Consider the following 20,992-nt stretch of genomic DNA (forward strand, 5'->3'; position numbering starts at 1 on the left):
TGTGAGATTTCTTAGTAGATGAGAATAAATTTAAAACACCAAATCGCGAGGAAACGAACCATGTTTGATTACACAAGATGCAATAATACAACTTATTTCGTTTTTTTGTTTCATTTATCTTGCTCCAAACGATGTTGTGTGGCAAAACAGGGAAAAGTAGTGATTTGTTTAATTAAGATAGAAGAAGTGGGTTTGAGAATGCAGAGCAAAATAAAGAAATCTCGAAACAAACACGTAAGAGACAACCCCAAAGAGGACAGAATGGATGAAAAAAGGGTCGAATGGAAAATTAGATTCACACCGCGCAATCAAATTGTCCCTCATGAATTCCGCTCGTTTGCTACTCTCTTTCTCCTACATACACTCGCACAAAGTTTCTTCAAAAATCAGACCAGCATTCGATCGAATTCGAATAGCTTATTTTGCGGTGAGCAGCGGTGGGGGTGATTTTTATGCTACAAAAATTGGAAAACGGCCAAGAGTTGGGAAAGAAAAAAGGTTGGGAGAAACAATTGGTGGGCCTTTTAGCTTTGTCGCGAATAAACGAGGTGTGTGCGGGAACAAGAAAAAAAAAAAGTGATCAATCGGGGAAAAGTACAAAGGATCAAAGAAAGAAAAAGGGGGGAGTTTGAGGGAGGCAGCTGCAGGGCCAAGCACAAGACGTTTGTCCGACAGAAAAGACAAGTTATCCTCTTACGCTTTTATTTTTTTTTTCCCCGTGCGTCAGCTTTGCAAAAAGAAAGTTTGTGTGAAATCTTCCACTCAGGAAACCGAGTCCTTCAATCGAAAAACTTGCACAGCACTTTTTTTTAGTTTTAGTTTTTTTTTGTTTTTTTTTTTTTGTTTTGTTAAAGTTTATCTCCGGAAATTCACTTAGTGACGGAAGCGACGGGACCGTCAGCTTTAACACTGCTATCCTTGTTGCTTGCATCACTCGAAGCTGTTTTCGCAGGAGCATCCGGCCCATTATTACCTCCCTTGCGCTGAGGCTTGTCGTCTGACGAAGACGTTGCCGTGCTGCCAGAATTGGTCGCCGATGTCGGCGTCGTAGCATTGCTATTAGCGGAAGTCGTTTTGTCATGCTGGCTTGTCGTCATCGCATAGCTATTTGATGCGTTGTTTTTCATTTGAGAGGGGTGACCAGGTGCCGAACCCGAGCCGGGAGTACGAGCCGGATGCGGGTTGGGTGCTCTAGGTCGGGCTCCTAAACCACCTCCGGGAGCTCCGGGAGGACCACTCGAATGCATCGGTGGAGGCGGATGTTGTTGCATGTTTCCAGTCGTGGCAGTCGGTCGCTGAATCGGTGTCGGGTACCTTGGAGCATTGTTGCTGGTGCTTCCGCTGGAACTCATCATGTTGCTCGAGTTACTGCCTGATGTTTGTTGAGGCGGTGGAGCGCTTCGGACGGAAACGAAAGGTGTTCGGATCGAAGGAGGTCCAGGGTAAGCGCCGCTCGAATGGGAGCTGCCTCCGAACTTGTTCATTGGATGAATATGTTGTTGTTGCTGCTGCTGCTGTTGTTGTTGCTGCTGTTGTTGCTGCTGTTGATGTTGTTGCTGCTGATGATGCTGTTGTTGTTGATGTTGTTGTTGTTGCTGCTGCTGCTGTTGGTTGGCGGCCTGTTGTTGTTGAACCTTGTTTCTCGATTTAGGAGACGTTCCAGAACCACCTTGTTGCTGAACGATGTCAATTTTCTCCCCTCCACTTTGACTACTTCCAATGTTGTCCAGTTGTCCAGACATGTACTGAGCAGGAGACGGAGCTGCTCCAGCAGGAGAAGGGCTGGGCCCAGACGGAGAATGGGTAGGTTTTGCAAATTGTAGGCCACCCAGCGGTCCAGTAGGAGGTATTTGACTCGTACACATGGGTCCAGGGCCGTTCCTTGGCGGATAACGCGCAGCCATATTAAGATTATACTGCTGCTGCTGCTGCTGTTGAGTTGGCATCTGCTGTTGCTGCTGCTGCTGCTGTTGTTGCTGTTGTTGTTGCTGCTGCTGCTGTTGAGCCGCCCTATTTGCGTATCCTTGCAGACCGGCTTGGGAGGCAAATCCCGGCAGCGAAAAAGGGCCAGGAGCGGCTGGGGGACCTTGTCCCATTTGTTGAAGACTAGGGCCACCAGGTTGTTGACTATAGTATCCAGCGTTCTGGTTGTTTTGGCCAGCACCACCCGAATAGAATGATGATGGTGGTGGTTGAATGGCTTGAACCTGCGGAGGCGGAGCCGTTCGCTGCTGTGATAGAAGCTGCGATTGCGACAAGTAGCTTTGGCCACCCATTTGACTAACTTGTCCCATATTCATCAATGGTTGGCTCGGGTCATAAGGATAATACATCTGGTAAACAAATATTCTCATTAGAACGCCGCAAAACCCATCATACCAAAATTATTTCAAAGAGGTAACTACCTGCGAATGCTGGTGACCGGATGGTTGCTGTTGGTAAGCCGATTTGGTGCCGATGGAGCCATGAATGGACTGGCCGATAGAACCATAAGAAGAGGACTTGAGACCGAGCGAGGTGTTGCTGGATATCAACATAGGTCCAGGACTATTGTGTTGTGACTGGCCCGCGAAAGGCCCATGACCCTGTAGCCGGTATTGCGACGACTGGTACAAGTCATTCATCGTAGCCACCGAGGGTGGCACGTGACCTCCTGAAGCACCACCAGATGCAGCGTTAGGAGGTGCAGCTGGGCTTGGTGGAGGCGGTTGCTGAAACAAAAGGTTCTGTTGGGCAGCGAATGGACCTGCGCCGGCAGCGTTGCTTAAACTGCCCAAATTAGACAATCCAGCATGTCCCATACCCACACCATGAGCAGCTGGGGACATGAAATGGGAAAACTGGGACCGTGCTGGGTTTCCTGGCCCATTGAGCACTTGCAACAACGAAAACTGAGAATTCGAATCCAGGAATGGGCCGTAGATACTGGCCTGAGGAGCACCCTGTAGTTGCTGGCCTGGTGCGGAGCCATAAACCATGGCAGCCGGAGGAGACGGCACAGCAGGCATGCCACCGTACTGGTGATAGCTTAACGGACCTACTGGGCCCAATCCACCAGGGGCACCAGCAGCTGCTGCAGCAGCTGCGACGGCCGCTGCCGCCGCTGCAGCAACAGAAGGAGTATTGCACGAAGGCGCCCCACCACTGAATGTAGGGGAAGACGACATGGTTTGCTGCTGAGCGGCCAAAGCCATTGCTGCTGCTGCTGCTGCTTGTTGCTGTGGTTTAACCTTGCACACATTGTTCACACCAGAATTATCCATTTTGGCTTGCTGTTGAGCTCCATATACATCCTGCGCCATATCGGCTGAGGTATCTGCCTCATAGGCAACCGGATAAGCTCCAGGTACTACATTTGGATTAACTCCCTGGTTTGGATCTTCTCCATGATGTTCCATAACAGTTGGCATATCCCAAACCTGATGGAAACGATCCAAGTCAAAACATTACCTCACTTTACTATCATTAATTATATTTTTTTATTTTTTTTTACATACTTTTTTAACGGATGCGATTTTCATATTGAGCTCAGCCGTAGATGGCGAGATAGGCGACTGGACGCTGGATGCGGCTATATGTTGGATTCTTGGAACGGCAGAATTGGTTCCGACACCGATTGCAGATTTATTGCAACCAACAGCTAGCTGAAGATTGCCTGCTCCTTGATACCCACTATTGCCGCCTATGAGTAAAAAAAAACAAAAAAAAAGCATAATAGGTTAATCGACGTATGCTTAATTATCGCTCAAACAGCGATTCATTCCGAATTACCTGCGCCAGCAGCAATCGCTGCCATTTGTCCAGTATCACCTTTGGTAGCAGCACTGACAGCTGCAGTCACAGGCGCCGACGCCTTAGCATCTGAAATCTTATGCTGCTGCATAGAAGAGGGTCCTTTGAGCCCTCCCTGCTGGGTAGGAGGTGTACCTCTTCCTTTTGCCAATTCCGCCGATGAGCTCTTAAAATTTGTGTTTTCGAATATGATGGTCTGAGCCGGTGGTGTAGTCCCATCCAGGATAACAGTGCTCTCTTCGACTACTTTGTCTACGCTAGAGTCGGTCAATCGCCATTGATGCCACAGCATTCGTAAGTCCAGGCGAAGGCGCACCTCCAGCCTTTTCCCACGAGGTCCCACCCATTTGCTGTTGTTGCTGCTGGACCGGTGGAGTGCTCTCTTTCACTTGAGATAAAGGCATTCCTTCATGCGGTTCAGCATTATCGGATTTCTGGGTTTTATGGCGGTTATCCAGTTTTGCCAGGCGAGGCGGAAGATTTGTCTTAACCCTCTGCTCGTAGCGTTGATTTTCCGAAGCTTTGGAAGCCTGCCCTCCACGATTTCCTCTTTCATCATTCCTTCCTCCAGCTCGATCACGATTATCCCGTAGTTCGATCCGGTCGCCTCGATCACGGTCATTTCTGTTTCGTTCTCCACGATCACGGTTATCTCTATTGTCCCGCATGTCTTTGGGCTCATTTCTCCTATCAACACGTGGTTCAGCCGTGCGCTTTATGCTATCTTCCTGATTCACTTGCTGTGGACGGTCTTTAGCTGACGGCTTCCTGTCGTGGTCCTTATCTTCGGCAGTAGATAATGAATCCTTGGTTGAAGCCAAGTTGGACGAGGTTCCACCGGCAGTTTCCGATTCCTTATAATAATCATTATGATCAGGTTTCCCACGAGGACGCCTATCACTGCCACCGACTGGGGCAGCGCTACTGCCTCCACTACCGCGTCCACCTCCTGCCCCCACGCCACGCTGTCTGTTTGATCGATTGTGTGCTGAGTCGCTGTGCTCTGAATGACCACTCTCCCATGCCTCTTCTTTAATCTTGTGGTCGATTCTGGCATTCGACCCACTAACTGAATCGTCTTGCTGCTGGAAACGGGGAGGACGTTGTTGCTGCTGCTGCTGCTGGCTGTCTTTGTTGCGAGTATGCGGCTCCTCATCGTCAAACCCTCCACGACCATTACCTCTTCGGTTGCGGAAAGGGGCTGCGCCTGCTGCTGGAGGTGGACCTCGGTTATTTCCTGTTCCTCCGACACCACCCCTAGCATGATCCTTCTTCTGGGCTTCCTCTTCATCAGGAGATTTGCTCTTTCTAGGAGCTTCCAAGTGTTTCTTTTCGACATGCTGTTCATTCGTTCGATAATGGGCACCTTCTTCTTCATAGTATTCATCGTAACTGTCTGAATATCGCGAATTCGATTCTCGACGGCGATGACCAGGTCCAGTTCTTCTACCTGAAGGCGCAGCGTTCGATGCGTTATTGGCAACAGATTGCGTGTTGCTACTGCTACTATTGCCGGTTTTTTGTGTCGCCGAACTAACTGGTCTATTACGCATTTCTTTAGCAGGGCCTTTACGATCCGAATCTTCACCTGTCTCTGTGCTGGCCAATCTCTCTTCGACCACTTTTGGTGGCTCCGGAGCTTGTTCTCGACTTTTAGAGCGCGTGGTCCAAACATTTTGAACACCGTCAGCGGGCGATCTCTGCTGCGGCTGCTGTTGCTTTTTCTCCGCCTCGTCATGGGCATTGGTACTGGTAGAGTGAGGAACCGAACTGCTTCGTACATCACCGTGAGTGCTTGCTGGTTGCTGCGCTGGAAGTGACTGACCTTCCCGTCCGGGCAACCGGCGAAGTGAAACAAAATTGCTTTGTTTGTTTTCTGTACGAACATCAGCTTCAAGTCTTTCTCTTGGAATGGGAGCAGGTGCATGAAGGTGAGATCCGACGCCATGGGTTTTGCCACCACTTTGAATGCGTCGCTCTTCACTGAATCCACGATCAGAATGAGTACTAGAGGGAAGAGGGATTTCATCTTCCCCGGGTTCGTCCGCCCACGACACGATTTCTGTCAAGAGGGTAGGAAGAATACCCTTTTCTTTGCCCCCTTCATCTTTGAGACTAGACCGACTATTACGGCTGTTGGGTCTATCCTGTTCCACGGTATCAGACTCGGATGACTTGGCATCCTTGCGTTTGATGACAATGTTTTCTTTTTCGGTCCATTCACGATCGCGAACAGGTAACTCTGGGCGATGACTTCGACCATCGCTAAGCCTTTTCTCCGGTTCTGCTCGTTGCCAATTTTCTCCAGGTCTTTTATACGGTGGTTCACGGTCGCGGTCACGTTCGTGATCTCTGTCTCTTTCTCTGTCTCGATCTTGGTGCCAATCGCGCCCACTGCTACCGCCTCCGCGAGAATCATAACTATTGCTGCGATCCATAATTGGAGGTTGAGGACGTTCCCGATCATCTCTATCTCGCAACCGTATCTCTTTTGGTGGTGGGCCTCGTTGATCGTTCTCATCCATTCTTCCGACTCCAGCGCCGCCACTAGCAGCTTGCTGTTGTCTTTGCCTCAAAAATCTTGGAGGAAGTTGAGGTTGTGGCGGAGCATTACGGCTATTATAGGAGTAGTCTGGTCGATCATTTCCTGATCTACCCAATCCAGATCGCTCGTACTTATCCCTGTCCGGGCCACGATCATCGAGATGGCGGTCGCGATCCCGATCCCGATCACGTTCGCGATCACGTTCTCGATCACGCTCACGGTCACGTTCCCTGTCACGTTCTCGATCACGTTCCCGGTCACGATCACGATCTCTCTGATTCAATCCGGTTCTCGGTTCAACATCAGTGGTAGATTCTCTGTTACGGTCCCCTTGCTTGGTTTGTTCGAATCGGCGTTCTTCTTCCTCTCTATAAACAATACGTAAATAAGGAATCACTGTAGTTTGCAAAAACTATACGCTCGACAATACCTCATTTCTTTAGCACGCTGGGCTGCTTTAATTTCTACGTTCTTTTGTTGCCTTTGCTGCTCTCTCCAAAAATCATCTTCATCCATCGAGATTGGCCGGCTATTATTCTGTTGATGAGGATGGCGAACAGGTTGACTTCCACTAGCCTGCACGGTCGTCGCACGATCCCTGTTGAGGGTGTGAACACTGGGAGCAGGTAGCGTGGAAATAGCCCGACCTTGAGCTTGAATGTTGTCGGCCCATTTTCCGTCCCGATCAGCCTTTGCTTCTTCTTCGACAGCGACAGCAGCAGCAGCCGCTGCCGTAGCATTAGCCACCGACGCACCACTTTGTTGGCCGTTACGCAGTTGTTCGCTAGGTTCATCGTCGTCGAGTTTCTTATCATAATCAGGTTCGTCTTGCAAAGCCGCCCAGCCATCGTCTCCCGATATTTCATCCATTCTTCGAAGGTCTTCTTCTTTAATGATTGGTCGAGGATACAGGTCGGGATCATTCTGGTTAGCAGCCGGATTAGCCATCCTCATTCCTTGACGATAACGCGCCTCTTGAGAGGGCGGTGGGGGATATCTACCAGCGGGACCGCCAGGTCCTCTAGGTCCGAATTGGCCGGAACCCGAGTACGGACCGGCTGGATAATTACCCGGAGGAATCTGTCCACCGCGGAACATGAAAGGCGGCATGACAGATCGAAGCGCATGAGGTTGTCCAGCAATCTGACCTGGATGTACAGGAATACCGCGCGGGCCGACCTGGCCCGGAGGCAAAACATTTGCAGCCTGCACAGCCGAGCCATCGACGACACCTAATCCGAATAGCAAACCGGTAAGGATTTGTGTAATCTTAGAATAATGGAGAAAAAAAAAACTGTATGTTACCTGGGCCCCCTTGAGAAGGTGGAATATTTGACGGCCTTCCTCCCTGTACCCAACTGCCTTCGGTTTGTGGTCTTAGACTGGGACCAGGACCGTACTGCAGCGGCTGGGGAGACTCCTGACGAGGAATTTCTGATGGTGATACGGGAACAGGCACGGCAACCACTGTAGGTGTCTGTGGTGCTGCTGGTCTTTTCACTGGTGGGCCAGAAACTTGCGAGTCCGCCGTTAGGGAAGGAAACTCTTGTTGAAATTTCCTCTCTAGAAATGTGGAAATTGGAGCTTGTCTGGTCTGTGCAGGAATCGACGCCTGTTGACCTGGCGTTGCAGCAGCTACTGGAAGAGGACCCGTTGGTGCTGGAACGACTCCGGCTGGAGCTGGCGATTGCGACTGGGCAGGTTTGCTTCCGGCAACAGCCGGTGCTGACGTGGCTGCTTCTTGAGCACTTCCGGTCCATCCCGCGGAATTGGGTGTAGTAGTCTGTGGGGTTGATGTAGTGGGGGTTGTACCACTTGTGCCACCTCCACCGCCAGTGGTAGACGAAGAAGCAGAATTAGGGTTGGAGGGTTCTGGTGCGACAACGCCAATCTCAGATTTTAGACTAGGCAAGTTAACAGGTTGAGGGGCCCGTCGAGCGCTAGGCACTTTACCCAGACTTTGCATGCCATGTTTAGGAGCCACCGTTTTAGCCTGTGGCTCAATTGAGTTACCCTGAAATAGACAAGGAGTATAAGTGAAAGCTGTTGCATGTTCCAGTTCATTAAATTAAACAATCCATAGATCTTTCATCATTGGTATACTGCAAGTACAAAATTAAAAGCAAACAATATTGGAGCTGTACCTTGTACAAGTTATTGATGTTTAGCGCTGCATATTTAGCTTTGCCTTTCTCCCCCTTGGTAGCACTGACATTTGTGGTCGATGTGGACATGCTGGACACACAATCCCCAACATGAGGCACTCAGATTCCCACCCACAGAACAAACCTTTGCCCTGGGCTGAGTTCAATGGAAAAGAAACAATAGTATTAGTACTCCTGCGGTATTCTTCTCCTTCTGGTTTGACAGTCGCAATATCTTGGTGCTCCCAACACCCAACCCAGTGGGTTGATTCCACACAAATGAAAAAAAGACTCAATAAAGGAGAATAGAACTTGCCACCAAATGAAAGATTTCAGATGAAATGCTATAAACTCTTTTTAGCTTTAATTAGTTTATAAAAAAAGAACTGGAGGTGCCAACAAAGCACAACTGATTTGTTCACTCAAACGTTTGTCACTAGCTCGAAATATTACACAACAAGGGATATACTGGAGCCTTCGAATCACGAACGTCGGCGAACCCTTTCAAGAAATAAAGTGGAGGTAGGGACGAGCATTAAAAGAGATGACTTTTTTTTTACTGAACAACGGTATTGAATATTTCCGGCTCTTGTTACCTAGGTTTGTCCACTTGGGTTAATCCAGAATAAAATAACACAACACTTGTTAATGTATCGGCCTAATGGATGTAGGCGGATGAAAATATGTCCTTAATGCACGAAAATTTTCCTACTAGGGCGCGCACGAATAAAATCTTTTTCCCTTTTCCCACTAGCCACAGTTGTAAAAAAGTACTTGGGCTATAGGGGGCTTGTCTGTGGAAGGCGGAGGATGGGAAAATCGACGCGCAAATATGGCGGAATGCCGACTGAACGATAGATCGATACTTAAACAGCGTTGCCAATAGATTTTATACGTTCTCCATATCAAAGTAACTAATTTATTTTTTATTTTTCTTCCTTTACAAGTTGGTTTAGCAGCCAGTTTTCTTCCTTTTTTTAAGCAATATTGAATTTTGTTATTGCTTAGAATATTATGACTTATCTCCCGTATAAAATTCATAGTTTCTAGTTAAACTAGCTTGCGTTAAAACAAAAGTATTCTACATTGCATTTCACAATAGCCGTTTTCACTGGATTTATTAAGCTTAACATTTTTGTTATACTAAATAATCCGAGTTGACTATTCACACCGGAAGTCTCTCTCCATTAAGAATTATTTTAGAAGTACGAACCAGCACACTTAGTTTGGTGATAAATATTCAATAGTTACAACGGAAATTCTAACAACTTCCGTTTCATGATCCAGTTCATTAGGATTTCTATAAAACTAGTCTTATTGTTCGTTTTATCGCGAACTATAAAGAAATTAAGAAACAATGTTTTGACGGACATCGATTGTAATGAGCCCGATAGCAAAGAAATCCAAAGCAAAAATTTAAGCCTTGACTGCGAATTTGCGCATAGGGAAAGCCCTGCTCCTTCTCAGTTCCTTGGAGGTCTTCTTTGCCTTCTCGCCAGTGGTAAGGGCACGACGCATAGCACGTGTTCTCTTGGAGCGCAGATCCAGGGGCTTGTATTTCTTGTTCTGTATGACACAATAAATGTTAGTAAAAACAGATGCAGTACAACGTAGCAGGATTACATACCTTGTACACTTTTCTCAAGTTCTCCTTTTGTTTCTGGTTCATAACAATAAGAACGCGGGCGATAGATTTGCGAACAACGCGACTGTAACAGAATTTCACAATAAATTAAATTTTAGAGTTTTAGGTATAATACAAAATATCTAGCTCAAAATTTCTACTGGTATGCCTTATTAGCTATAGATAATTTAGTGGTGTAGAAATACTTCATCGCTGGATAAACAAGTTGAAAAAAATAGCTATTCTTACATCTTAGACAGTTTGGAGGCAGCTCCGCTGGTGACTTTGGCCACCCTAAGCTGGGACAGCTCTTTCTTGAGTTCATCAAGCTGCTTAAGGAGTTCCTCCTTCTTTTTGGTGCGAAGATCACGGCATCTTACCTTGGCCTGTTGAAAATGATTTACTATTAATTAGATCTTACCACAGAGTACATGAAACAAACAATGTGTATGTAACACACACTGCATCAACTTCTTGTCAAAAATCAACCATTTAGGCAAGTTCAAAAACCTGATTCCCAACACTAAGAGTAACTGGTGATACCCTCCATTTTGAGTCAATTGCAACACTTACAAAAGTATTAGAATCACGGATGTTAAAGGATAGAGTTTAATAATTTGCTCACCATTTTGGATTCTTGTTCTGTCTCAAGTGAACGACAGAAGACGGAACACGGTACCACCTGGCGGCTGCACTCTCAAGCTCCAAGGGGGAAGGGAAAACGTTGATGCCAGATTAGCTTTATCTGTAGTTGCAAATTTTTTTAAATAACAAGAATTTCATTTTAGAAATAATTATTAAGAAAAAACAATTCTAGGGTAAATTTTTATCTAAATGAATATTTTACAGTATTAGAATGAAATACGCGGGAGTGACGGTGGTTTAAGCTTATTACCTTACGTTTTGTTTTGTTGTTTTTCTTTGGATGGCAAACACTGTGACGTGCTTAACTAGACGACTTTTGACAGGCTGCAAAATATGCCCTGGCCAATGTATTAATGAGATTGTCGGCAGAGAGGTCTCTTTATATATTTTTAATGGAGTTCACTCTTTGGAGTTAACTTAAAGTTTACCGTTATATGTTGTGAATTATGTAAATAAGTATCAGATATTATCGATGCAGACGCCAGAATCCACCGACACCAAAGTTTAGGAACCATAGCTCAAACGGTTTTTTGCATCGAGATTTTGTAGCTAGACATACAAGAGAAATTGGCTTCCCAGTAATTCGATGGGGACTTCTACTCCTAATTGGGGATTCACATCTGTCCCTGTGCCACCAGATTTTCCGTATCCAGCCACTGTTCCAGGGACTGAACACAACCAGAGAAAACGTCTATGGCGTGTAAGCTTAGATGGTTGCCAATTGAGTTTTATTTGATTCTAAAATTTGATTAACTGTGATAGAGATGGAATCAACTGTCCAGGTTCCAACGTAATACTTGTCTGCTCTTCATGGCCCTGCTGATCACTCTCTCCATATTATTTGTCTTGCCAAATCTTCCGCCAAGCGCAAGTTTGCCTTCCCCATCCAGAAATGAAGCATTAGAAGGAAGTGAAACTGTGCAGGGAATAAAACCCAGTCTTGAATATGAGAGAGAACCTGAAGGTCCTCCTAAACCAATCACATTATCAAAACCAGTACAAGAGAATTTTCGACCCCTCACAAAGGAAGAGGAAGAAAATCGTGTTGGAGAAAATGAAAAAAATTCAGTGAATTTGCCAAGAAATGGAATTGATCTTTTCAGCAAGAAGAACCAAAAGATTGTTTTTACCGGCCCAACGAATCATCGTCAGAGAGCGGTTGTAGATGCTTTTAGTCACGCCTGGAAGGGTTACAAAACCTATGCCTGGGGGCACGATCATTTACGGCCAATAAGCCAGACGTACAACGATTGGTTTCATCTTGGATTGACAATCATAGACTCTCTAGATACCATGTATATCATGGGTTTGAATGAAGGTAAGCTTAGAAATAAACAACTCAACTTACAATTTTTAAGTTAATCTGTTTTATTCTCACGTGTCATAGATTTCAACGAAGCCCGAAGTTGGGTTAAGGACTCTTTACAATTTAATGGAAATCGGGATATTAATTTATTTGAAACTACCATAAGAGTATTGGGAGGATTGCTGAGCACTTATCATTTGTCCGGCGATAAATTGTTTCTAGACAAAGCGGTGATTTGATCTTTCTCCAAACACTATTGTAAAAATCAAATTAAAGATTTTTTTTTTCCCAGTTGGAACTAGGCTTACTTCTTTTACCGAGCTTTAAAACGTCTTCAGGAGTGCCATATTCAGATGTCAATCTTGGCACTAAGAAGGCCCATCCTCCCAAATGGAACGCCGATTCAACCACGTCCGAGGTGACGACAATTCAGCTTGAATTTCGTGATCTAAGCCGTTGTACCGGCGATCCTACCTTTGAGGTATCAAAAGCGGAAACATTTTAATCTGAAATAATTATACTGTATTTATTGGAATGGCTTACAGGAACTCTCGTTCAGGGTGTCCAAATTTATCCACAAGTTGCCAAAAACGGAAGGGCTAGTTCCCATTTTTATCAATCCTAACACGGGCCAATTTCGCAAGTCGACCATTACGCTAGGAGCACGGGGGGACTCGTACTACGAGTATCTACTCAAGCAGTGGATTCAGACGGGCAGGACGATCGATTTGTAAGTGCCCGACGACATTCACGTGGAATCAAAATGAAATTCTAATTCCTTTTCCGTTTGACAGTTTACGAGATGACTACAACGCATCCATCAGCGGCGTCAAAAACCTTCTCGTGCGCCATTCCAAACCGAATAATTTACTTTACGTCGGCGAACTTATTAACGGAAATGACTTTAAAGCCAAAATGGTAGATTCAATTTAACAGACTACAATTAGCTGGTCACATTCAAGGACGATTGTTCAAAACAGGATCATTTATTATGTTTCCTACCGGGTACATTGGCCCTGGGTGTACATTACGGCATGCCACCGGACCATTTGCGCCTAGCCGAGGACCTTCTCTACACGTGTTACCAAACGTACGCAGCTCAGCCCACTCATCTGGCACCGGAAATCACTTATTTTAACGAAGTATGATCTTCAGGATGCACTTGATCTGGCTAGAGGCTTTACCACTCTTTTCTGTTAGGAGGAGGACGGAGATAGTGACATGATAGTCAAACCAGCCGATTCGCACAATCTCCTGCGACCAGAAACGGTAGAGAGTCTGTGGTACATGTACCATTTGACGGGCAACACCACCTATCAGGATTGGGGCTGGAAAATATTTCAGGTTGATTTGTTTAAAGTCCGGTAAACATTATCCAAATGCTTAATAAGTTTTGTCACAGGCTTTTGAAAAATTCGCCCGCGTGGAACACGGTTACAGCTCACTGGGCAATGTGAAGAGCATTGCGGATACCAAGTTGCGAGACATGATGGAGTCATTCTTCCTAGGAGAGACGTTAAAATATTTTTACCTGCTCTTCAGCGACGATCAGAAAACGCTAAGCGTCGACCGCTATGTTCTCAACTCGGAGGCTCATTTCTTTCCCATTCACACATCACGATGACGAGTTTTCACTCTCAAAAATTAATGAAAACGATAAGTTTTGTCTCTTTTTTTTTTTTTTTCCACAACAAAAAAAAAATTTAATTGTTGCAAAATGTTTTAGTAATGCTCACACGAGGTGTTTTTAGATGGGTTTGTGCCGTATTCAACAACCTGGTTCTTTCACTACATATTCAATATTGTTTGCACTATTTTTTTTTCTTTTTAAAATTATTATTCCGGCCGACGGAAAAGGATAGGAACCAAGAAAAAATCAATAAAAAAAAAATATTATTGCATGTTCATTACACTAGTCCAAAAGTTGATGTCCATATTGTGCTGTTTTAATCGTACAGCCCGCCTCTAAATTCCATTCATGTTTTCTTCTTTTTTTTTCTATGATAGACTCTCTCGGTAATAGCAAAGAAAAAAAAACGGAAACCAAATGAAATTAAAAAAGGAATAAACGAACTGATGAGAATCCCGATGTAGTGCTGGTAGGCAGTCGAGGCTGACGGAACTAACGCGACATCCTATGGTGCTCGATCACGGCGTGCGTGATATCAACGCTCCAAGAGATGTCGACTAGAGAAAGAAAATGGACGCGTTCGTGAAAACCGCCCTACATCGTCTACTGAAAAATAAGCAGCTTGCGTGTTGTTGCAAGAATCGATCACCAGAGCATCGGTCCTTATTTCTTAAGAAAAAAAAAAATTAGATCGAAAAAGAATCGCTTGTTATCGTCGACGAGTTTTCTCTTATTTACACGCACGAGCACGGACGAAATTAGTGGATGATAAGACACTGCAGAGGAGGGAAATAGACACAACAGTGACAAAGAGTGATTTATGGAAAGGGTGGGAACAATTGTACACAACGGGAGCACATAGTGAGTGGGATAGATAGATAGAGAGAGGGAGAGAGAATAGGAAAACAGCATAAATGGAGTCGGTCGGGGAAAAGACCGATCGATGCCGTGTCACGCAAACGGGGTTATGAAGGGGACATCAAAAGCCACACATCAACATGAAAAGTTGACAACACAAAAGAGAGCCAAACTCTTTTCTTCTTCTTTTTTTTTTTAATATCGTCGACTTTCATGGATATCTCAACTTTTGGTCCAAACAACTAAAAAAAAAACGGTCCGTCTTACTTTTAACTGTTACCTCTTTTTTTGTTTGTTTGTTTTCCCCTTACAGTTGAACTCGTTTCAGTAGTCAGGCACTGCGCCCCAAAAGTCTTCGACGATCGGGATTTCTTCTACATCCTCGGCCAACGATCCTTGTCTTTGAATCAGCGGTCCAGTCTCGTACTGGACGGCAGACGGCTGGTCTGAGGATAAATAAACATCGCGACGGGCAGGCGGTAAAATCAAATGTTCAGCCGCTTGGTAAATATCGTCCACTGTCTATCCACCGATCGAATGGAAAGCAGGAAAAAATTTATTCAGCTTTTCACGATTGAACTTTAAATTGATTTACGATACCTGTCCGCAGTTGAAGAAGTCGCCGGTAATGAAGGATCGACTAGCCGTCGATTTGTCCGTTTCAGTCCGCGAAGGAAGTCCGGCAATGTCGGATAGTCTCGGAATGTGATGACCTCGCGACGTGGTCATCACATCGGAAGACGGCGATATTGAATTGGATAAAGCGACGCTGTCGGACGATACGTCGTCTGCTCGACGGTGACTGGAACGGCCCGTTTTCCCTTTACCACCGCCATTTTTGCCGGATTTCGTTGAAAGCGGAGGCACGGATTGCGCGGCCGGAACGGGACTACTCGCCGGTAAGCTGGACGATGTGCTCTTCAATTTGGCCGGCCTTATGATGTGCTGCTGATGTTTCGGCCGATGAGACACTTTGCTCGGCGAAATGTGTCGCCTCGTTTTGGTTGGTGATTTGACATGAGACGTCGTTTTCGGCCGGACAGAGCCGCTAGTTGACTATTTACAGTTTTTTTTTTTAATGAAAACGAAAACCGAAAATCAATGGATCTGGAATAGAAAATGATACCAACCGGCAGTTGCATGACAGACTGGACTTTACGCTCGGCCAGCCTTTCCTGAAGCGACGAGACGGACGCTTGCTGCAGCGCCAGTTGTAATCGTTCTATGTATTGGCCGTCGGTCAGAGCCGCCGCTCCCTGGTCAGCCAATCCGTTGATGGAACGCGGCCGGACGATGTGCTGGTGACTAACAGCTCCACTGGCCGCTTTAAATTTACTGAAAACAAAGAACAACAATTCAAAGTTTTTCTCTAATTTCCCTCAATTTTTGCAACAAAAACAAACGAAATACGTCGGATTTTTGGATGATTTGAATCCGGTAGAAAACCGCGACTCTTGCATGATTTGCCGCCGCCCCCAATAGCTTTTTTTTCTCCTAAAAAAAACAAAAGCTATCGATACTGACAGACGCGGTCCACTTCTGCAGTCATTGCCGAAACGAAGTGAAACACAGAGAACACATTTGATGTAATTGGAATTCGAACGGCACTGCTACGTGTGTGTCTATCTGCTGGAAGCTCCCGACAAACAATTGCGCGTGGTATCGGATACCAAAGGACGGGACGGATGATTTGGACGTGTGTGTGTGTGTGTGTCCAAGTTGAGCACGCGCATCTCTCTGTTCTTATTTCTTTATAGCCTAGCGAGTATACAAATTCTCGTACACAACCAATTGGTTGGGGCTCCTGACTGACTTTCTTTTTTTTTTCCTTTTCTCTTCCTACATATATTAGCGTTACCATGGAAACAAAAGCCAATGGTTCACTCTTGTTGATTTTTTTTTTTTTTTTTGCTGTTTGTCTACCAGGTCAGCTACGACATGCAATGTCCAATATAATAAACAAGTTCCCAAAATAAAAATAAAAAATAAAATGTTGCTGGGCGGGAAAAATTTCCTCGCCCCATTCGATAAGCTGGACACGGACGAGGTAAAACGAAATGGGCGGCCGAATTTTTTTTTTTTTATAGCAAAAATATTATTTCTTCAAGTACGTGCTCGGCTTCGTGACATGTTTGTTGTGCGCGGAGCGAGAGTGATCGATGAAGACGGGAATTCACGTGCCCGTCTTGAACGCGGGGTAGGGCAGTAGTCGGGGGGGCAAGGTCCATCTATTTTCCTAGCTAATGATCGGTGATCGGCGGACACAGTGCCGCGCGTGACCTGTCGAGTAAACTGACGTATATAACATACAACACTTAAAACTACTCACTGGATGATGGACGGATCGCCGCTGCTGGTGGACACGGGAGAAGGAGGCGGCGCAAGAGTGGACATCGGGGGAGGTGAAAGCGTTGAAAGCAGAAGGGGAGTAGGCAGATTGAATCCCTTTTTCGATTGGGCAGTGGCGGCCACAGCGATGGATGCGACCGATCGTCGAGACGGACGGCTCGGCCTTTGGCTCGAACTGGCCGGAGCCGTGGCTGGACTCGGCGTGGAAACGCCGGAACAAGCTTGTTTCAATTTCAAATGGAGGTTATCCAGCCATTCCTTTTTTCCAACATCCGCAAAATACAAAAATCAAAATCAAATTAATTTTTTAAAAATTTCATTTTTGGCGGTTGATTTGAAAAAAACAAACAAACTTGCCTGTAAATCTTCCTGCTGCATGACGGTCCTTCCGTTCGATTCCGGGTCCGCCATTTCGGCATTACGCGCTCTCATGTTGAGCAAATGTTTGCGGCAGTCGAAGCGACGTCGGGCCACTTCCTTTTCCTCTGGATCTTGTATCGTGTGCAAATCAAATGACGAGCCGAGTAGACCTTTCCCCAAATTGACTTGCAGGGCAGCTGTTCCAGCGCTGAATGTCTTGACTGCCAAGTCGTCAACTGCTGGGCGGGTCAAGTGGCCCAGCCAAACATAAAAACACCAAATGAACGAACGAACGAACAAAATGTTAGACGACGCGCATTTACATGAAACAGGTAAAAGTCTGACACGACCAATGACCAAGTCCCTTAATTCCCTTCGCACTTAACTCCCGGCCGTCGTGACTCGCACGTCTCACGCATCCGCAGCGTCCGACGCCAGAGACTCTTGTGTTGTTACCGATGACAGACACTGTGTGTGTGTGTGATGGCACAAAAACACACAACCTAAGGCAGCAGCAGCACCACACGGCCGATCGGGTGGCCCTCCTCAAAAACACCTCCCCCTGCCGCCAAGTTGTTTTTTTTTGCACCGCTGTGGGTGGGGTCTTGAGAAATACTTGGTTCAGTTCGAAAAGGTGCTCGCTCGATTGCGTCCCAGCAAAATGGCCAGCTGGCCGTCGGCCTTTGTTTTTAAGAAGTTTTCCAATCTTTTTGTTTTGCTATTTGTGGCAGAGCTGTAAATTCGATCATTGCGATGGAGATTCGAGAGCGACTCAACTCGAAGACTTGCCATAAAATTGCATGAGAAAACACGATTGGCCGGCCCGTCTTTTATGGCCAGTCCAATACACGAGCAACGTGTAACGTAATAGACGATCGATTCCGTGTACGCGGCCATCAGACAACAAACAGAAACAAAACTTTTGCCGCTGACCCTTTCATGTAACTACAATTCCATAGTTCATTTGAATCGATGCGACAACCGAATGTTAAAAATGATCCCGTGTGTCGATCGGCAAAACACGGGCCGCAATCGATACCCGTCCTGCACACCATTTTTTTAAAAAACGAGGCTCCCCCCACTGTCTTGACGGGCGCCAGTCCCGACGTGTACAGCCCATACAAGCTACACACATAATACGTTATTATAATAAAAGACCCATTAAACATCACGCAGACAAAAACAAGCGGGACGTTTGTTTGCCTACTATTGATGACAAAAGCCTAAGAATAATAAATAAATTGCGTGAGTGGAAGAGCAGGGCCAACGGATCCACGTGCTCAACGGGTGGGAGATTGAGGGGCGTTTCCCACTTGTACAAACAACACTCACACTCTTGCCTAACAATCATTTCGTTTCCTCCACTTTTGTTTCCGTTCGTTCGGGACACGAGGCGTAAGCAAAAAAAAAAAACTTGGATAACACCCGGAGGAAATGAGAGCCTCTTTCACGACGTACCGTCAAACTCGTGCAATGTGTATTTCAATCGCTGAGTCGGGATGGCAATATGATCACGACCACTCATAATCCTCCTATTCGGCTAGCCATCGTCTTCGTTTTCCAACACATCGACGCACTTTAAACTGACGTCATTTTTCCTTATCAAAATTCAATATTTTTTCTTTAAGAAAAAATATCGGCAAACGTAACATACACAGGAAAGCCTGGGACACTGATGACAATCGACACCAAAAGCCGAGGGCTTCCGGTCGACGACTGAACTTGTATAGCGTCAACAACTATCGGCTGAAAGCCTTCAGGCCGCCTCGGGTCCTTAACAACAAGTTGAACTACCGCTGACTCCTACACACACACACACACATATAAGAAAAGAGTTTTGTGTGTGTGTGTGTGTGGACGTACTTGAAAAGGGAAGGGCGGCCCATCGCCACTGTCCCGAACGCAACGGATCCGACTTTTTGCCGATGGCCAAATCTACATAATGGAACGGGGGCAGACCTCATTGACACCGCGATAGAGTTCCGTGGGCGTGGCCAAGTGTTGAAGCCAACACAATGTACACGAAATTAAGTTTTTTTAAAAATATTTGAAATATACATACTCTTTATCCTAATCATGGTCGATTGCCCTGACTCCTGGGCTGCAACATGTCCCCACGTCGGAAGGTCGAGCGCAACTGCCGGATGAATTTCGGCTGTTCCAGCCATCCGCGGTCAACAGACGAAATGAAAACTTGGTTTGTTTGTTCTTCTCTTTCACAAAGGATATTTTTATTGCGCGGTTGCGCCCAGACTTTTCTTCCAAGTGTCCCTTTTGAATTAAAAAAGAGACTGACGATAACAAGAACTCTTGTTAAGACACCATAAACAAATCAAACATAAGGTGGTCGGGTACTTACGCTCAAAACACGAAAAACTCAATTGCTCCAGTATTTCACCGTTCAAATTGGAAACGAAATAGCTTCTGTTGCGTCACACAGTCACGGAATTTCTACCTCGATCTAAACAAATAGAAAACATTAAAATATTTATTAGGAAAAAAAAAAAGAATAATAATATCAGGTGGACGTTGTTGTCCACGGGAACCTTCCCCCGCGTATGACAATTGGATTAATGTCCACCTGTCACGCAAAACGTGCTAAGGAGACTTGAAAAAAAAAAAACATGGCCGAAAGAAAGAGGGTGGCTCGACGTCAGCCACTCGCAATGTACCGTGTGTGTTATTTATTCACCTTGTTGATTTCTTTTTTTCTTTTCTTTTTGTGACAAACAGCTGACGGATGTATCCATCAACTGATACCGTCCCAACGTTTTAAACACTTTTCGTGATGACGTGCGGTTGCCAAACACTCGACGGATAGAAACGCCAGCCTTCCCATTTTATTTTCACGTGAATTATTGTTCTGCTATTTGGGTGGATTGATGCAACTGCGATACGTGCACAGCACCAAGCACGTAGATACTGCGATAATGAGGCAAAATTGGCGAATTATGCACGGTGCAAGTTTAACGTGAAAAAGAACGTTACCGTCGATATTCGAAAGGAACACGCGCCACGATGATAAAGAAAAACTACCGAGTCACGGACGGTTTCTGAAACGACGTGATGACGTCACTGACCCCCGTCAAGAAATGGTGAAATTACAACAAGTGTCGAATCGCTAAACGCCATGTTGTTGATGGCTGATAAATTTATGGGCAGGAAGGAACGTCAAGAGAAAGAGGAAAACGAATTAAATAATAGGTTAAAAAAAAAGGAAAACGATCATTACCTTTCGTCACGATCAAACTTCTTTTGAAGGGCCGATCCCAGACTGTGGCAGACATTTCTACAAGCGACCACAAGATGATTAGTGCGTTTCCTACGTTGTGTTTGAAGACACGTGTTCAGCACAATGCGAGCACTTCAGAACAAACGAGCACAAGAGAGTTAGAGCTCAATCAAGGGCTGAACAAAGATGGCAACTGACCTCACTAATCTTCTGCTGATCTGCTCAAGCATGTCGAAACAAAAGACAGACGATAGCGTCATAGCTAGGGGTTATTGCAATTTCCGGTTTTTAGGGTGGTGATGGAAAAAAATGGGAGAAAGGGTAAACAATGGACGCCATCAAGAAGATAAATACATTTCGACACCAGGTGTAGCTTTAAAATTCCCTAGAAACTTAACATTTTCTTATTAATATTTTTTGTTATCATTTAAATAAAGGCCTCTAGGATTTCATTTTGTTTTTTTTGTTCCCTTTTTTAAGATTCCATCGTAGCGAAACAAATGTCCT

The 20,992-nt window shown here is 45.6% G+C and overlaps 5 protein-coding genes across 14 annotated transcripts; 1 reads left to right on the forward strand and 4 right to left on the reverse strand.

The window, feature by feature from the left end:
• Positions 1–43: 43 nt before the first annotated feature.
• LOC123477089 (trithorax group protein osa-like) lies at positions 44–4,084 on the reverse strand. Its single transcript, XM_045180448.1, has 4 exons — positions 3,772–4,084; positions 3,498–3,682; positions 2,406–3,419; positions 44–2,333 (listed from the first exon to the last, which is right to left on the reverse strand). Exons 1-4 carry the CDS (start codon positions 4,082–4,084, stop codon positions 870–872), a joined length of 2,976 nt encoding a protein of 991 aa, XP_045036383.1. The 3' UTR covers positions 44–869.
• Positions 4,050–9,324, reverse strand: LOC116932877 (protein PRRC2C). 3 transcript variants are annotated; one of them, XM_032940767.2, is made up of 5 exons: positions 9,078–9,324; positions 8,482–8,638; positions 7,643–8,351; positions 6,768–7,569; positions 4,050–6,705 (listed from the first exon to the last, which is right to left on the reverse strand). In XM_032940767.2, the coding sequence occupies exons 2-5, from the start codon at positions 8,569–8,571 to the stop codon at positions 4,050–4,052; spliced, it is 4,257 nt and encodes a 1,418-aa protein (XP_032796658.2). In that variant the 5' UTR covers positions 8,572–8,638; positions 9,078–9,324. The 3 variants fall into 3 exon arrangements, with proteins under 3 accessions (XP_032796658.2, XP_032796660.2, XP_032796659.2); XM_032940769.2 differs by having other exon boundaries at positions 8,482–8,982; XM_032940768.2 differs by having other exon boundaries at positions 8,798–9,324.
• A 517-nt stretch (positions 9,325–9,841) lies between these two features.
• On the reverse strand, positions 9,842–10,860 carry LOC116932885 (60S ribosomal protein L35). Its single transcript, XM_032940787.2, has 4 exons — positions 10,731–10,860; positions 10,355–10,491; positions 10,109–10,190; positions 9,842–10,047 (listed from the first exon to the last, which is right to left on the reverse strand). Exons 1-4 carry the CDS (start codon positions 10,731–10,733, stop codon positions 9,898–9,900), a joined length of 372 nt encoding a protein of 123 aa, XP_032796678.1. The 5' UTR covers positions 10,734–10,860; the 3' UTR covers positions 9,842–9,897.
• A 117-nt stretch (positions 10,861–10,977) lies between these two features.
• On the forward strand, positions 10,978–13,982 carry LOC116932879 (endoplasmic reticulum mannosyl-oligosaccharide 1,2-alpha-mannosidase). The gene is made up of 10 exons (XM_045180449.1): positions 10,978–11,123; positions 11,229–11,450; positions 11,513–12,068; positions 12,138–12,286; positions 12,349–12,537; positions 12,602–12,786; positions 12,851–12,974; positions 13,037–13,198; positions 13,257–13,400; positions 13,459–13,982. The coding sequence occupies exons 2-10, from the start codon at positions 11,337–11,339 to the stop codon at positions 13,678–13,680; spliced, it is 1,845 nt and encodes a 614-aa protein (XP_045036384.1). The 5' UTR covers positions 10,978–11,123; positions 11,229–11,336; the 3' UTR covers positions 13,681–13,982.
• On the reverse strand, positions 13,684–20,677 carry LOC116932882. Of its 8 annotated transcripts, XM_045180453.1 has the most exons (11): positions 20,486–20,677; positions 20,242–20,396; positions 19,946–20,175; positions 19,613–19,714; positions 19,316–19,524; positions 17,251–17,492; positions 16,874–17,151; positions 15,675–15,879; positions 15,145–15,600; positions 14,825–15,066; positions 13,684–14,355 (listed from the first exon to the last, which is right to left on the reverse strand). In XM_045180453.1, the coding sequence occupies exons 5-10, from the start codon at positions 19,419–19,421 to the stop codon at positions 14,869–14,871; spliced, it is 1,485 nt and encodes a 494-aa protein (XP_045036388.1). In that variant the 5' UTR covers positions 19,422–19,524; positions 19,613–19,714; positions 19,946–20,175; positions 20,242–20,396; positions 20,486–20,677; the 3' UTR covers positions 13,684–14,355; positions 14,825–14,868. The 8 variants fall into 8 exon arrangements, with proteins under 8 accessions (XP_045036388.1, XP_045036389.1, XP_045036386.1 ...); XM_045180454.1 differs by lacking the exon at positions 13,684–14,355 and having other exon boundaries at positions 14,373–15,066; positions 17,251–17,489; XM_045180451.1 differs by lacking the exon at positions 13,684–14,355 and having other exon boundaries at positions 14,373–15,066.
• Between the last annotated feature and the right edge of the window lie 315 nt (positions 20,678–20,992).

The sequence above is a fragment of the Daphnia magna genome, linkage group LG10 (assembly GCF_020631705.1).
Source record: "Daphnia magna isolate NIES linkage group LG10, ASM2063170v1.1, whole genome shotgun sequence".
Taxonomy (NCBI): domain Eukaryota; kingdom Metazoa; phylum Arthropoda; class Branchiopoda; order Diplostraca; family Daphniidae; genus Daphnia; species Daphnia magna.